We start from the raw sequence: 15,963 nt of genomic DNA, 5'->3' as shown, positions 1-15,963 counted from the left end.
AACCAGCCATTGAAAAACGTTTTTTTATTTTCGTTTTTTAACGTTTCTCAAATCAATTTTCAAGGTCTAAAAGAACCCTGCTTTCATTTCCAACATTTTAATATGAATAATAGCATTCATGCACTCTAAATACTTGTCTGTTGTGTATTATTCCTATTCTCCCAATAACACTGGGTTACAGGATTCCATATTAGCTAGATCAGCAGTGCAGTTCAAAAGATGACAGTCAGTTGCAAAGCCCACTCTCTCAGTCCCTTATTAATTCCAATTACTGGGCAATTTGTGAGGGCAAACAATAAGCACTGATTGCTTCCTCTGAAACTCTTACATAACAATGCTATTACAACAATTATGTCTCAGAGAAGACAATATTCCACACATCCTTTTAGGGTAAAACTAAACACACACACTCAAAATAAACTATAACCTTGTGAAGCAGAGGGGTGTTGAATATGGTGATCAAAAGAAACGTTCTTTCAAACATACATGCACACTGACACGTGCGCCTTGGGATGCTAAGCACCATGATGCCAAGTGAACTGATGAAATTTCACCTTCGGGTCATTTGATGCATCTTGTTATTGAGCAGCAGAGGGAAAAGTCCAATAATGTGAGTCATCTGGATAAAGTAACAGAATGAATGATGAATTAGAAGATTAGATAGACTTGTATTTACCAGTCTCGCAGACACCAACACACCACAATACGTTATGATTATGTAACCAAACTTATGTTGTGACGCGATTAAAAAGATCCAAAAATAACACCACAGCACTGGAAAAGCTGGTTTTGTGAATAGGGTTCATTCGTCAGCAAGCACTTCTCTCAAATGACTCGAAGGCTTGGCGCCACAAATGTCTGTGTTTGCGTGCCACAAGTTAGTCCTTAATCCTGACAACAGTGAGAAAGATTGGTGCATTTCCAGATGTAATCTCTGCAGGTTAATCTGCATGCCATTGCTCATTTTCTGACCTCCAGGAGCCAAAAACATCCACGCCAACAGACAGACCTGTGACATAAAAATGACTATATGTTAACTGTATTTAATTGTTAATTGCAGTTCAGTGACATGACAAGTCTGCTGCATTGTAAACATAATGGCTTAAAAGAGACACTTTTCTTCCATAATCTGTTGCAGAGACAATGAACGCTGCGAAAAAAAAGTGAGAGCTAAAAATAAATACAGATGTCACTGCAAAGCAGTTGCTTATGTAAGTCCTGCAGAAATAAATTAGCAGATGTCTGTACAAGAGGGCGTGAGGGCAGTACAGAGTTAATGAGAAAGATGACACAATCACACTCATTGTTACTCACCTCGACATTCAAATTAACTGCACAGCTCCACTTGAAACGAGTGGTGCTATAGTTCGATACCGCATTAGATGCTGAGAGCCCTCTTCAAGATCCACAACATACTCTCTGATAGAAGAGTCAAGAGTAGAGATAATATCAGTAATTTCAGTATCTATGCAGAAAACTATTACAGTACTGAATGTGAAAAAGTAACACTGCCACCTAGTGGGGTTTGAAACAATTCACGGCAAAGTTTGATGAAATGTACCTCTGATCATCTGTTTCAGGCTCCACCAAGATGTTTTCCTGTCTCTCTTTCACCCGCAGAAACACAAAGGAGTCCAAGCAGGGCTCAGGCACTGGGATTACATTAGAATACGTGGGATTTAGTGAGACGGTCAGTGAAAATGTCAGAGCAAATGCCACCATCTGCCAGCGCATGCTAATAGCAGTATTTCAGGCATGGGTCATCCAAGACTGAGCAAATATAAAGAGAGCCTGTGAGGTGAGAATATAGAGAATACAAAAGAGATTTCACCTGCTTTGAGCATATCCACCGTCTGCAGGTTGGAGGGCATGCGCTTCAGTGCTACAGCCTTCAGGTAGGTTTCTGTGTTGGCATAGTACCTGTATGCCAGATGAACATTAGTTTTTACCCTGAGTGTCACAAAAACAGCAGCAACAAACAGCTCTGACCTTACTCCACTATACTCACTCTTTGGCAAAGGCAAACTCCTCGGGCGAAAGCAGTGACGGGTCTCCCTCACCTCGAGACTTTTCTCTCTCCAGGACATGTGGGAAAAACTTTTCAATCTGGACATACGTGGCACACAGATCAGGCAATTTTGTCAACAGGCACCAAGATTTATTTTGCACGCTGTACGTTGTCGACCTGACTGACCTTCTGCAGACGAGAGCGCAGGTAGCTGCTTAGCACAAAACGAATCCTGTCTATTTCCATGCGATGGATGCTGGCCTTCGTGTCACCTTTCTTCACCCGCTGCAAGTTGGCTTCCTGTTGGAGGAAAGGTCAGGACACTGTCAGAAAAGAACATTTCTTTTATTCAGGGTGACTTAAAATTACCAGAAAAGCAACAGATTTGGATTATGTTAGAATATGACTGTGTTACTAGAATCCATTCATTGTGCAGTGATTATTTGAATGAATGAGTATGTAACTGCATAGATCCACCTCTGTCTCCACAGCTGGAGAAAGAGGTATCGGGATTCCAACAGCAGTAATGTCACACTGATATGTGACAGCTTCAAATAGTTGTTTGTCACTCAGCATGGTAAAGCAAACCAACTAGTACAGAAATATTTTCATACAGATATTAGATTTTAAAGTGTACATACACTTGCCAGATAAAAACATCCTGATATCTTTGTATGGCTTCTAATTGATTAATTTATATATCTCATTTAATTGAGAAATCATTTAGGCGGTTAAAAACCCAAAGTATTTATTTGTCATGGCGTAGAAGAATGTAAAGCAAGCAGGTATCATGATAACCCGTGTTATGTTTTATTTTGTGGCTGTCTTAAGCATATAACTCATTATAAAAATTGGTTTTCCTGACCATACACCAGACTAGTGCTGAAACGAATAGCTGATAAAAATCAATTAATCATTCAAGTAATTTATAAAGCACAAAAAGTCACACACAAAAACATTTGCTGGTTCCAGCTTCTAAAATGTGAGCATTTGTTGCTGGTTTGTGTTTTTATTATTGTAAAGTGAATACTTTGGGGATTTGGACTGTTGCTTGAGCAAAACAAGCTATCTGAAAGTGTCATCTTTAGCTCTTTGGAATTGTAATGGGCAACTTTTATCTTTCTTTTTTTTTTTTTTTTTAAACATTTATAGACTAAATAATTAACAGTTTAAAATAGGTAGGGTGTACCTACAGTGGTGTGGAAAAAGTGTTTGCCACCTTCCTGATTTCTTATTATATGTTTGTCACACTTAAATGTTTCAGATCATCAAACAAATTTAAATATTAGTCAAAGATAACACAAGTAAACACAAAATGCAGTTTTCAAATGAAGGAAAAACAAAATCCAAACCTACATGGCCCTGTGTGAAATAGTGATTGCCCCCTAAACCTAATAACTGGTTGAGCCACCCTTAGCAGCAACAACTGCAATCAAGCGTTTGCGATAACTTGCAATGAGTCTTTTACAGCACTGTGGAGGCCCACTCATCTTTACTCTGGTAGCTCCACCTTGGTCAGCTACCAGAGTAAAATGCTGCTTACACATTAATGCATCAGCATTAGTCTAATAATAAAATATATATAACAGTACAACACTCAGAAGAGCCATTGAGTACATTTACTTTTGATATTGTAAATACATTTTGATATTTATACTTGAGTAACATTTTCAATGCAGGACTTGTAACGACATTTTCACAGTGTGGTATTACTACTAGGACCTGAATACTTCTTCCACCACTGCAGTTTACTCATAAAACAGTCGTTTGTTACAGCCCTGCACCATACTGCATGTGCTGTTGCGTGACATTTAGACGTGTAGGTAGACTCATGAGTGTTTCTGAAACAGGAGGTATTCCCCGTTTAATTTACCATGTGAGTCAGCTGCTCCATCACACACTCCACCACTTCTGACTTGTTCTCCAGCAGCTCCGGTGAGAACTTTTCATTCAGCCAAGCCTGCGAGCGACAGAGAGGAACAGGATACTGTTGGCACACTTATGAGGAGGATTACATAATGTCAAGAAACTATAGGAGGTCTACGGCACTTCGTGTCACCGTCAAATGAGATAATTTTGTTAACATCAGCTCACTTCTTCCAGTTTAGCGATCAGCTCCGCCGGGGTCATAACATCCTCCTGACTGTCATCTTGGTTGCCGTCATCAGACAAAGCGTCCGACATAGTTTTCCTTTACGAAGTGAACAGAGAAAATAACGAGCTTAACCGAAACGCAAACTGTATGTTGAACTTTTAAACTAAAATGTATAGCGATTCAAACGGTATAACTCAGAAACTTGTACTGAAGAGACAAGCACTAGTTAAACAGCAGCGTGTATTTACTGAAGAAACTCCTTGTTTATTCGCGCCACTGGAGTACTTCTCGCGAGATATTATTTGTATAATAAACCCTACGTTAGGTCTGCAAGGCAAGGTTCCTCATGGGCTGTTGTGTATACAACAGATTAACGGACTATACAATAAAAGTAGTTTAGTTTATAGACATTAAGGCTAGGGATGCTATCATAGTTGGTGTCAGTTTCTGCCTTTCCTACTGTAGGAGGCGGGATTTTAACACTGCCTAGGAGCAGTGCTTCCTGTGAGTCTGAACTCAGGGAACAAACTACCGAGGAATAGTGTTATGAATAGAAAGTATTACCAGTATAATGTACTGTATGTTACAATTGCTCAAGAATATGCACTTAATACGCAATTTAGTAAGTATAATGATGGTGGCATAGTAAGCAAATTAGATTTTTATAGAATTTTAGTTGAAGTGAAACTCACTGAAAACAAAAGTAATTTGTATTGCATGAAAAAGTGATCTTGAAATATGATTAAAGATGTATTAACAAGTCAGAACTCCTAGCTGCAGGCAATGAAAGCACGGGATATGGAAGTATGTGTAGCCTATAGCTGATGAACACAACAAAAAATAGTGTGATTATTTACACACACACACGCACACACACACACACACACACACACACACACACACACACACATAAAGAAGAGTAAGAAAAATCATAGATATCTCCGCAGTCACAATATGGAAGCCAATTTCCCACAGAGATTCCCAAAGACAACATGTCATGTCTCTTCTGCACAACTGTGTCTCTCTGTGTCACTCATGTGTATCTCTATCAGCTAGTGTGAATTTGACAGAAATGCCATCATCTGCTTAATTTGTTCCAGCTGTCTTGTCTCAGACCACATTGTGGCCTGCAACAGTATCTCAAGTCTTGTCTGATTTCCTCTTTCTCTTTCCTCCTCAATGCTCTTGCCTCAAAAGTCGTAGTTATTTTCACCAGTAATGATCTTACATCCGTTGTGGCACTGTGACTATAGTGATGTTCATTTTTGCACGTCAGTTCTCACAGTAGCCTTCTGTGGGCTTATCTGTGCTGCAGCTAGCCAGGTCGCACCACAACCTGGAAAGCTGCAGTCACTTTGTAAAGCAGATCAACAGACACTAGTAACACAGCTGGCATTCATGCCCAGAAGAAAAGTTTGTGCTCAAAAAGAACATGAATCGAAATCTGAAGTCAGAATGAATGCTTAGGAAGAGGGATTGCAGTGCCACACTGCTTTTAGGATAACTCAGATATTTGGTGTGATTAATAACTTTGTGATTAATTATTTTGCTTGAACAGCTGTGCATAGTGACAAACATGAAAATACAGGCTAGTCCTGCCTATTTTGTCATCTTATTTTCACATCTTATTCACTGGTGACCTACTCATTTACATGGGGATCCCATTTGACCCTGATGACAAAACCTATAAAACCATTAGAATAATCCTGATGATGTCACTCAGTTAAAAATCAACTAAGAAATTAATTTTAAAGGTTCAAGTGATGGACAAACTGATTTAAAAATCATTAATAAACGTTTGAAAGAAAACATGTCTTGCTGTTATGGTGAAATATTTCATGACAGTTTTTAAGCAACATTTCTATAATTAAAAAGTTTATTTTTTTATTTATTTGTGATCATTTACTTGCATATGTATAAATAAATTTGAATGACATTGCAATCTGTATATAATATAATTGAAAATATTTAACACTGATATATGGCACATACAATATTTATACAGTATCATTATGTTCATTAAACTTCACAGTATGGTAAGGAGGTTCTTTGCTTTCAACACCAAATATTGAAATTGTGCAAGTGAGAACAAATGTGCAAGAACTTTGGCAGAATTTGATTTTATCTTTAATTTCCCTGAATGGGTTAATGATAGCTACTATGAATTTGTCATAATCATAAGGATCATTAAAATGTGTATTTTTTTTCCCAGTACATGTAATTATTTAGAGTGAAATTTACAAGAAGTTTTTATCTTGGGTACATAACAGACATTTTAATTTTATCACTTTACAAATGGACATGTTACAGGTCATCAGTAGGCACCAGTTTTGTATTTAATCAAACTACAGCTATAAAAAAGAATACATACATTTCATGAGTACATGAGTTACATGAGTTACATGGTTCGGTTATAAAAATAACACGCCCATTTGATGCACTTGGACGATTCAAGCTGTTTCACTGTGATCCTATAAATATCTTTAGCCATCGCTGCTGTGACTTCATTTCCCTTCAGTGCAGTTTTGTTTGCAGAACGTCAACACAGTCAGTCAGCTAATTACAGTAACTCATTTCCCACTGGGGGATGGCTGTGTGTGAAACCAAAGAACCTAAATATTTGTGTGTTGCATACTTATGCCATGTAAAATTTTTTGTCTTATTGGAGTCTGGAGTTGAAATACAAAGAATCACAGCTTGTGAGGATAAATGGGATTCATGGCAGGTAGAGTATATCCAGTTTGGGGATTGAACAGAGGAATGGAGTAGGGATATGGGAAAACAGCAGACCCAATGAGAGCAGAGTGAGTTGGACCCACTGGGACATGATGGTACATTAGCTGAGATTGTGGTAGTCTCATTCTGTTGGGGAGAAATGCAGGGTGTAATGGAGGTTGGTGCCGAGAGTCTCTCCCTGATTTGTCGTAGCTTGACAGGACGCACGATACCGGCAGGCTGGCTGTGGAATGGGACAGACTCTGCTGAGTGGGAGGAACTTTTTGTAGCATTGTCCTGGATTTCTCCCTCTTCTCTGTCTGATAAAGCCATGGAGCCATGGTGTTCAGCTTCTTTGCACAAGTCAGAGAGTTGTCCTGCTGCATCAACCTGCCCTGGTGGATTTTATAACCTGGCCGAATAGGAGCGGGTCGCAGAAGCTGCACAGATTTTGGAATAACTTTGGTGAAACTAGAGGTAGATGTTGGAGCCCAGTCAGACTTCACAGTGAATGAGGAGGATGGGTAGAAGGGATGGGTGAAATGTTTTCCACTCCCTCTATGGAATGGCTTCCAGTCTATATTCTGGACTTTGGTCGAGTCTGCGGATTGGGAGCTGACGTGAGAAACGTCTTTATTCTGTCCTGCAGGGTCTTTGGATATCTGACTACAGCTCACAGACTTGCTTTCCTCACTATGGCCAGATGTATTTTTCGCAGAGCTGGAACAGTTAGGGGATAGTTCAGAGCCTGATGCAGATTTATCTTCATTCCCTGCTTGAACGTCCTCTGATGAAACAGAGTAAGGGGAAGGGCTGCGGGAAGAGGAAGAGGATAAAGGGAGCGGGGAGCCGTCAGAGGAGTTGCAGTTCTGGCTGGAAGAAGCCCGGGCCGGAGACTGGGAGCACTGAATGACGGAGGGCCTTTCTTTATCCTCGCTCTGAGGACTCAGGGGCAAGTTAAGGCTGGCCTGAGCCATTCGCTTTTTTTTCTCCAGAGGAGAAATGACCTCTCCAGCAGTGGATGGGATATGAGCAGTCCAAGGGCTGGATGTGGGGACATGGACAAGGCGGGCATAGACAGAAGTGCAAAGATTAGTGGTGGTTCTGTTTGGCTGAGAGCAGTCTGGATGGTGTCTGTCAGAGGTGGCAGTCCAGAGAGCGGGGTGAGGATGCAGCACTGCTTCACTTTGGCAGGCAGCCTCTGGACTTCTCTGTGTGAGTATCTAGAAAATAATACAGGGGATATTTTAAGACACATTATGTACTAACACAGACTTCTCTCTTTTTGAGACATTTGAACAGATATAGTATGTTACCTCAGAATCCATCTCTCTGTCTGACGGAGTTCTTTTCCTCTTCCTCTCAGCCTTGGTGATCTTGCCATCCAGGTTTCTTTTATATGGCTTCCGTGGTTTGCTCAGAGGCAGAGGTTTGTCCTCCTCTCCTTTTATGTGTCTTTCAAAGGGCAGCACCAACCTAAAGAGATACATTTCTGATTACGAATCTGTCGATGTAGCGATTTAATTGACAGGTTAGTTAGAAACAGAATCATCCTCACTTTTCATAGTGTCTGCGAGTGCAAGTAGCAGCGCTGGTGCTACCTGGACTTCCTCCCAGCTCATCATACACTTTCTTCCAAAGACGCCGCGCCGTCACCTGTTAACACAGTGGAAAAAATGTGCATATGTAACAACACGTCTGTGACGGCTGCAATACTTCTTAATGTTTGAGAAGTAACTGAGAGGTTTTGGGAGAATCAGTGGCTCATCACACCAGTGACACATAAAACAAAAATTAAAGGGCTGCTTAGTTTGTGACTGCCACCAGGGGGCCCCAAAATGAGCAAAAGATCATTTATGATATATGTTATTATCTTTTTTTGTGCTGTTTTAACATATTTGTACTCTCCACGTGGAGGAAACTGTAATGATCAGATACCGTTTGCAGCTAAACTAAGCTTATTTAACTGATGTCATGCACAGGGGCAGCTGTGGCTCAGGAGGTAGAGCATGTCATCCACTAATCACTTGGGTAAGACACTGAACCCCAAATTGCTCCCAATGGTCAGATGAGCACCTTAAATGGTGCCTTCCTACTGTTGGTGTGTGAGATTGAAATGCAAAATTGTAAAGTGCTATGTAAATGCAGACATTTACATTCTTACATGTCAAAGTTAATTTGCCCTGAGATAGTGTGCCTTCCGTTCCGAGTTGCGTCAGGTGCCTGGACCCCAGCATACCTGCTTTCAAGTCTAGTTTTAAAACTGTTTCTGGGGAAGGGAGGTGGCTGGTTACCCTTTAAATGCCATGTCTGCCAGTTTTGAGAACTGAAAGAACACTTTCATTTATAACTTTATACATATGTAGACAGCTTAAATTGTCACAGTGGCAGCAGTGCTGGTGGTGGTAAGGGTCAACTCCGTCTGGAGCCCCAGCCCCGCTCTCGTGCCATATATTTAAATATAAGCTGCACTCTCAGAGCGTGTCCCACAATGTCAACATCAAAGACAACAGAGCACAGGTACATCGAGAGTGCAGCTGCCTAAATGTCCTCCGGTGAGGTAGAAACCACCATGTTAGAGCATCTGACCTATATCTTATTTTCCACTTAGAAACCAGTAAACAATGAGGCCTTTTGCATCAGTCAGGTCTATGAACAATAGTTGAATAAAGACCTCGTACTTACTGAATCATAGCCCCCAAGTTTCTCAACAGCTTTGTAGATCCTCCAAAGATTAACTAGGAGTGGAAAAAAACACACACACACACACGAGAACCTAATTATTTCCATTCAAATTCCATGTGAATGTTGTGTTCACTCAACAGTAAGCACAGCGCTAATGAATGTCAACTCACTCTGCTTGAAGCCCAGATGTGGAATCCTTTCTATGGGTGTACCTCTGTCCTTCATAAAAGAGTGGAGACTTGATACAAAAGCCTTCTCCACTATTGGCACTAGATTGGGCCTCGCTTCTTCCTCACATTCAGTCATAGAGTCATGAATCTCAATGACAGAGGGAGAGGCCTAGTGTAGAGAAAAACAGATGCGTTAGAGAAAATGATGAGTTTTGCATCAAAATCAAGTAGCTCCTGTAAATGTGACACGGTCCACTGCACTGATATGGAAACCTGTTTTACAGTTGAAGGTATTATCATAGATGAGGAAAATGACACACAGAGTCATCTCATGGGACGTAAATGTTGAAATGAAACGTCAAAATCAGAGAGTAGGGTTTTACCGCTACTTTCAATAGATAACCACTACACATCCTGTCTGGAGAGAAAGCAGCAGACTTGTGGGGTTTTTGGTCTAGAGTTGTCTGTCACTGGTATCACAAATCTCACTTTGAAAAACAAACATAAGCCAAAAGAAGGAATGTATACATAAAGTGTAGTAAACAACATATATATGTGATGATTGATGGGATGCCAGACTTTGAATAAAGGCTTTGTAATATCTAAAAAAAAAACATCTGGTTGCATGTTTACTGTAATACTGCAAAACTAGTGTCAGTAAGAGGATTTTAAGATACCAAGAAATTAGGTGTATCCAGTGTTCCAACTCAGACTACCCAGAACTCCAGTGTAAGAAATTGATAATGTCGCTATTTGTGGTTTGCAAGAAAGGTGAAATGAAACAGTGAAGACATGCAGAATTAAAATAATCAGTTGGAGAGATTTCAAGAAGAGAAGTATAAAACAATGAAGACTTAAGAAGAGAAAATGTTGTTTCTGTATTTTCACCCTGATGATATTCTCGTTGTACGGCTTTAAAAGTTTGATTTTGGAGTCATGCTTATAAGTTATCTCTTTAAAAAAATCAGTCTGGTACAAGGACAAGCTTTTTTATGTGGGCAATATACAGTATGTGGTATAAATAAGTGGCAGTTGTCAGTTTTTCACAGCAAGAATATTATTTGCGCCATGTGAAGACCGGCTCAAATGCTGATATACTCACTTCTGTTATTGCAGTGAAATCATAGATTACGGTATTTCATGGCAGATATTTACATGTGAAATCTCACATCGCCTCTGTGTCGATCGATTTCAATAGATTGGATGTCAAAAGAGACCACAATGGACAATGTCAATATTTTACTCTGAATCACCACACATAGAAGCTGCTTTATTTCTGTGGCAGTCATTGTAGCCCTGCGACAAAACGGCTTGAGGTGGTTTCATATTGAATCAAGTTCCTCTATGTGGTTCCTGGTTCCGAGAAGTAGGCCTCCAGAGTGAGTAATAGTGAAGGTGCAGGCCTCTAACCAAGATAGCCCCAACTGAGTCACAGCTCCACACTGCTGTTCCCAGCTAACAGCCAACAACTCTGACCTTCCACTATTCTGTATAACCTGCTTTTCCCACTGCAGATATTATGTCTGTATATTAAAAAAAACTGGATGTCTAAAAATCACATTTCACAAATTGAATTGTCAGCATTTCCAGAGAACTGTGAGTCTAATAAATGTGCAACATGGGCAAAATTTTACTTGAGATTTTGCATAAAATTCACCGGTATTCACGATGGGGCCTTTAAACTTTCAGTTATTGTTTTCAGATCTGATTCACAAAACTTTCAGGTGTGTGCATCAATGGTTGCCTACAGGAAACGTCTGCACTCTAAGCCACACACTGTAGCCCCTTTGCTGCAGAGCTCACTCTACACCAGAGCGTGAATATCATTGTGAAACATTCAGTTGATTTCCACTAGATGAAATTTTTTGGAAAACCGTGTGGGTGATGTTGATGTCAATGTGTTGATATGTGATTCTCGCAATGCTTGTCAGTGGCATGCTGGATTGATGCAATCGGCAGGCCAGAAGTCACCGCAGAAACCACCAGGCTTTCAACTAACATCAGCTTTGGAAATTTGATGAGCTAATTTGGGTTTCTCATATTGTACCTCTCATTTCAGTTACCAGAATACTGGTGGTGAGGACCTCCTGCAGTTTCTGTATGTGCAATGAAATATTGTGGCATGTCTTATGGGCGAGAAGTGCGTGCGTTTCGTAGCCCTCTCAGGATACGAAGCAGAAACACTTATTCCTTTTTACTCATTTCACATTCAGCCACTGAGAATAAAGTCGCACACAATCAGCACTTCAGAAATTTGCCACTATCTCAAATTCACTAAAAAAGGGAAATGAAAACACAACACATAACTCACTCTGAGTAGTCATGTCTGTAGTTACTGATTAACTGTAACTGATGGAAATTGCCCATACTGCTGCCAGAAGGCCAACGACATTTTATCAGCAGTGACTGAGGTCAGTACCTGGTTTTCTGTCCCCTTCTCTCCATCACTGCCTGCTGTTTGTCGTGACGTCTCACTCTGGTCCTCTTGAGCTTCAAACAGTGACATGACACACACAGCAAGGGACAAGACAATTACCATTTTAAGAACAGTGTGAATTTGAATTCAAAGAACGACAGTCAAGGAACCAGGCACTTCTTCATTAAAAGAAACATTGGTAAAGGCTTTAGATTAGACTAGATTAAAACATCTCTCATGAAACTGATCGTCATCGCTGCTGGGAATGGAGTAGTTTTTGTAATATGTGCAACGGTGAGATAATCCATCTTTTTTTTTTTAAATCTGTAGAACATATTGTCAACAGAGTCTGATATAAAACCACAGGTTGCAAAACCACTTCCTGCTCATGAACAAAACCGCTTGTATGATGCACTGGATGATACTGTAATACAAATTACAGTATTTTGCAACAGGAAGACCATCTCAAGCAATAAACTGCAATGTACTGTATGTAAAGCATAACTTCCTACTATTCCCTGTATTTAGGCAAACACAAAGGAACTTGATTTTAAAAAACTGCACATAATATTATGCTGTAGCAAAAGAGTTTCCCCTCAGGGATCAATAAAGTATTTCTGATTCTGATTCTGATTCTGATTACAGTTGGTGGTGGAATATGAGATACTGAGAAATACCGTACATTTTATTCTCACGTCTTACAGCTTTTATTGGGTTTGCGTTTGCTTTTCTCATGCATGCCTCAGCATGCAGGACCACATTCATGCATTTTATGAGGAAAATAAACACGAGTATTAAAAATCACAAGCCCCGGGAATGAAATGTAATTCTGAGAATAACATGTCATTCTTCACAAATTGCCAGCTCAAAACCTCATAGCCCTCCACCCAAAGTGATATCATTTGTGCGCAAAACCAATATGCTTCTCTTTTGAGATCACTTGCTTCCTGTGCTGTGGCTTGAACCTTTAATTCTGCTTTCAGTAGCCTCTAACTTCTCCATTTCATTTGTTGAAGAAATATTTTGATATATAGTATTATTTCTCAAGCACTTTCGAACATGCACTGTTACTGTTTCCATGTGTACACACAAACGCATAAGCCATGGTGTTTTGTTTTCTGCCAGATATTGATCTCAGTCGAAATACTGTGATAGATTCATTTGGGCACTTGCTTACGATTGAGGTTGATAATAAATTCCTGAGGCATTATGGTTTTCTAAATCAAAATAGCTAGTTTCTTTCACAAATTAATGTACTGTACCTGAATTTACTTTTGCAAAAGCAGATGTAGTACAGTTTTTCATATATTGTATAAACACGGTAAAGTGTTAGTATTTAGCAATTTCAATATAACTAAACTATACAGTATTTAACCTGTTGTAGTAAATACATCACACAGTAAATATGAATGGTATCTGGCTTCAATAAAGATAAAAGTAATTCTCACCCATTTCCAGAATTGTCTTCTAGTCTCTGGCTTGAGTTGTTGTTGGCTTGTGTTTTGTGACAGTAATTCATGCGGCGCCCTCTTCAACTTCACACCACGAAATAGGAAGGTGTCTCCACAGAGCAGTTTCATTGGTTGACTCATCGCTCAGCAGCAAATGAGTCTGGGAAACTGAGTTTTTTTTTTGTTACTCAAATCTCATAATGTCTGTTCTCTGTTTCATCACCTGAGTTTCATGCAAAAAACAACAGCTGTGTTTCAATTGTTTGTTTAAGCATGGATCAAACTTTGGATACTCCAGTTTAATAGTCCAACTATGTCGTTTATTATTTATTTCCAGATAAATAAACATGAGGAAAATTAAGTTGGTGTCTTATGTTTATAATGTTGTTAGCAACACATGGAACTGTAATGTCATTGCTGTTTTTGTATCACAAATTATTGTGTACATGAGAAAAATGTATTCAAGAAAAATCTATTTCTTGGATAAACTTCCCATGTTATAATAATTTAACTATGTGTGTTGGTATAGTGATACATTAACCAAAGCCTGGTCACCTTCAGTGTACAGACTGGACTCAAATTCACCAAAATTGCTGTGTTTGGGGAAGTGAAAGAAACATTCAACTGAAGACCAAATAAAGCTGCAAATGTGTCAAAATGTTGGAATAACATTTCCGAGATGTCTAAATTATTTAAACAATGTATTTTAGGAATGTAATTTAACGACTTACTGTCAGTTTACATCAGTGCTTGAGTAAGCATTTATTGGAGGTGACTAATAAACCGTTTATTACACAATCAATCAGATAAGGTGATTCAGAATTGAATGATACAGTTTTGTTAATTTTAAATTAATTTTAAATTGTTGAAATATTATTATTGCAGAATCAAGATCGGTTATGGTAATAAAAGCAGTTTTATTTGATGGTGATGTAACTATTTAAGTTTAAAGAATAACTTATAACCAGGTTGAAAAGTGTTTTGTTGTCCTCTCTGGTTGAAAGTTTCAAGCCTGTTGCACCTGTAACCACAGCCAACAGTGATGTCACAGGGTCCTGGAGTACACCTGTACATCACTGCAGCAAGGTGAGAAGTTAAAGCACTGGAGGTCAGCAAAGACAAGAATTTCGGGGGGGGGGGGGGTTATACAAAATGTTGCTTTTTGAGTGCATCATGTCATTTGAAATCAAATCAATCCTGACCCAAATGTGACGTAGTAAATAAAATTGCTGCTGCGCTAACCTAAAAGGACCAAAATAGAACAGATTTGCTGCTGAAATGGCATTGTTTAGTGTAAAAAGCGCTTTAAACTGGAGTCACATAAGCATGTACTTTTGACTCATAACAGCTAATAGCTGAGTAAAGGCATTCTCTATAAGCTCAGATGTAAGTAAATTAAAGTTTTGAGACTGGCTGGCTGTTAGCTGGAGACTTTACATTTTAAGGAAGAGGTGATGCACCACTTCTGTAAAATGGTTTCTACTGGCCAGTGCCTGAAAGATATTGGTTAAAATTAAAATGCCAGGACAATGCAGAAGCAGCTTTTTCCACTAGCGATGAGTAAAAAAAACGGTCATCTATTTCTCTACTACCAGTTATGAGTCAGAGGGAGTTGTCTTAAGATTTAATGTTCCTTATGGCCACATGTCAGTGAGCTTGGAAAGCATCAGGGTCAAGTTGCTATTTGCATAATGTATGGATTTAAGAAGACAGTTGCTCTGGCATTTTTTAAACAATTTTCTGATATTTTCTCATGAGGTCACATTTAAAACTGACTGTATTTTCCCTCCATTTCCCTTTGGCTGTCCCACACTACAATCACACAGATCTCGTAATAAAACCCTTGACAAGTGATGAAGCTGCACTCGACACATATCCACATTTCCTCCGCATGTTTTTGATCAGTTTAAAAGGGGGATGCCCTTTTCCTCTATCTGTTGCGGATAGAGTATGACATTTCAGAATGATTAACATTTAAATGTCAAAATAACCAAATATCTACAAACTGTCCAAATCTCAAAGGGATTTTTTTTGTTTGATAGATACAAAACAAGTTTTTGTTTTGCTTTTTGAGAAATTGTGATTGTCGAGATGATCAACAAGGCTCTCTGCAAAAAGTGGAAGAAATGTGATATTAAAGTGCTCATGTTCACACAGCTCCGACATGAACAAATTGACTCAGACAGAAATTAGATCTTAAAACAGATATGGAAGTGACACTTAGTTTACCTGTGATCATTTAGTGGAGAAATAAAACATTTGATCTAGATCAGATATCTGAGACTTACTTAGGCAAGAGAAATGCAGAAATAAAGAATAACTTGCAGAGATTAGGTGTGTGGTGAGATTTGAACCTCTAACATAACATATTCATAGTTCATGTCACACATGAGGCTGTATAGGAAAGTCATTTTAATTCCATT

General features: G+C 39.2%; 2 protein-coding genes across 2 annotated transcripts; both read right to left on the bottom strand.

Moving 5' to 3' along the window:
• Positions 1–7: 7 nt before the first annotated feature.
• On the bottom strand, positions 8–4,395 carry gins4 (GINS complex subunit 4 (Sld5 homolog)). The gene is made up of 8 exons (XM_044196157.1): positions 4,103–4,395; positions 3,882–3,968; positions 2,195–2,308; positions 2,009–2,106; positions 1,832–1,920; positions 1,562–1,652; positions 1,315–1,419; positions 8–1,009 (listed from the first exon to the last, which is right to left on the bottom strand). The coding sequence occupies exons 1-7, from the start codon at positions 4,190–4,192 to the stop codon at positions 1,323–1,325; spliced, it is 666 nt and encodes a 221-aa protein (XP_044052092.1). The 5' UTR covers positions 4,193–4,395; the 3' UTR covers positions 8–1,009; positions 1,315–1,322.
• Positions 4,396–6,363: 1,968 nt separating this feature from the next.
• Positions 6,364–13,658, bottom strand: arid5a (AT rich interactive domain 5A (MRF1-like)). Its single transcript, XM_044197274.1, has 7 exons — positions 13,538–13,658; positions 12,093–12,163; positions 9,674–9,842; positions 9,504–9,556; positions 8,377–8,474; positions 8,135–8,294; positions 6,364–8,041 (listed from the first exon to the last, which is right to left on the bottom strand). The coding sequence occupies exons 1-7, from the start codon at positions 13,539–13,541 to the stop codon at positions 6,794–6,796; spliced, it is 1,803 nt and encodes a 600-aa protein (XP_044053209.1). The 5' UTR covers positions 13,542–13,658; the 3' UTR covers positions 6,364–6,793.
• Positions 13,659–15,963: the final 2,305 nt, after the last annotated feature.

Source organism: Siniperca chuatsi, linkage group LG5 (assembly GCF_020085105.1).
Source record: "Siniperca chuatsi isolate FFG_IHB_CAS linkage group LG5, ASM2008510v1, whole genome shotgun sequence".
NCBI classification, from domain to species: domain Eukaryota; kingdom Metazoa; phylum Chordata; class Actinopteri; order Centrarchiformes; family Sinipercidae; genus Siniperca; species Siniperca chuatsi.
This window is presented reverse-complemented; position numbering and strand designations above follow the sequence as displayed.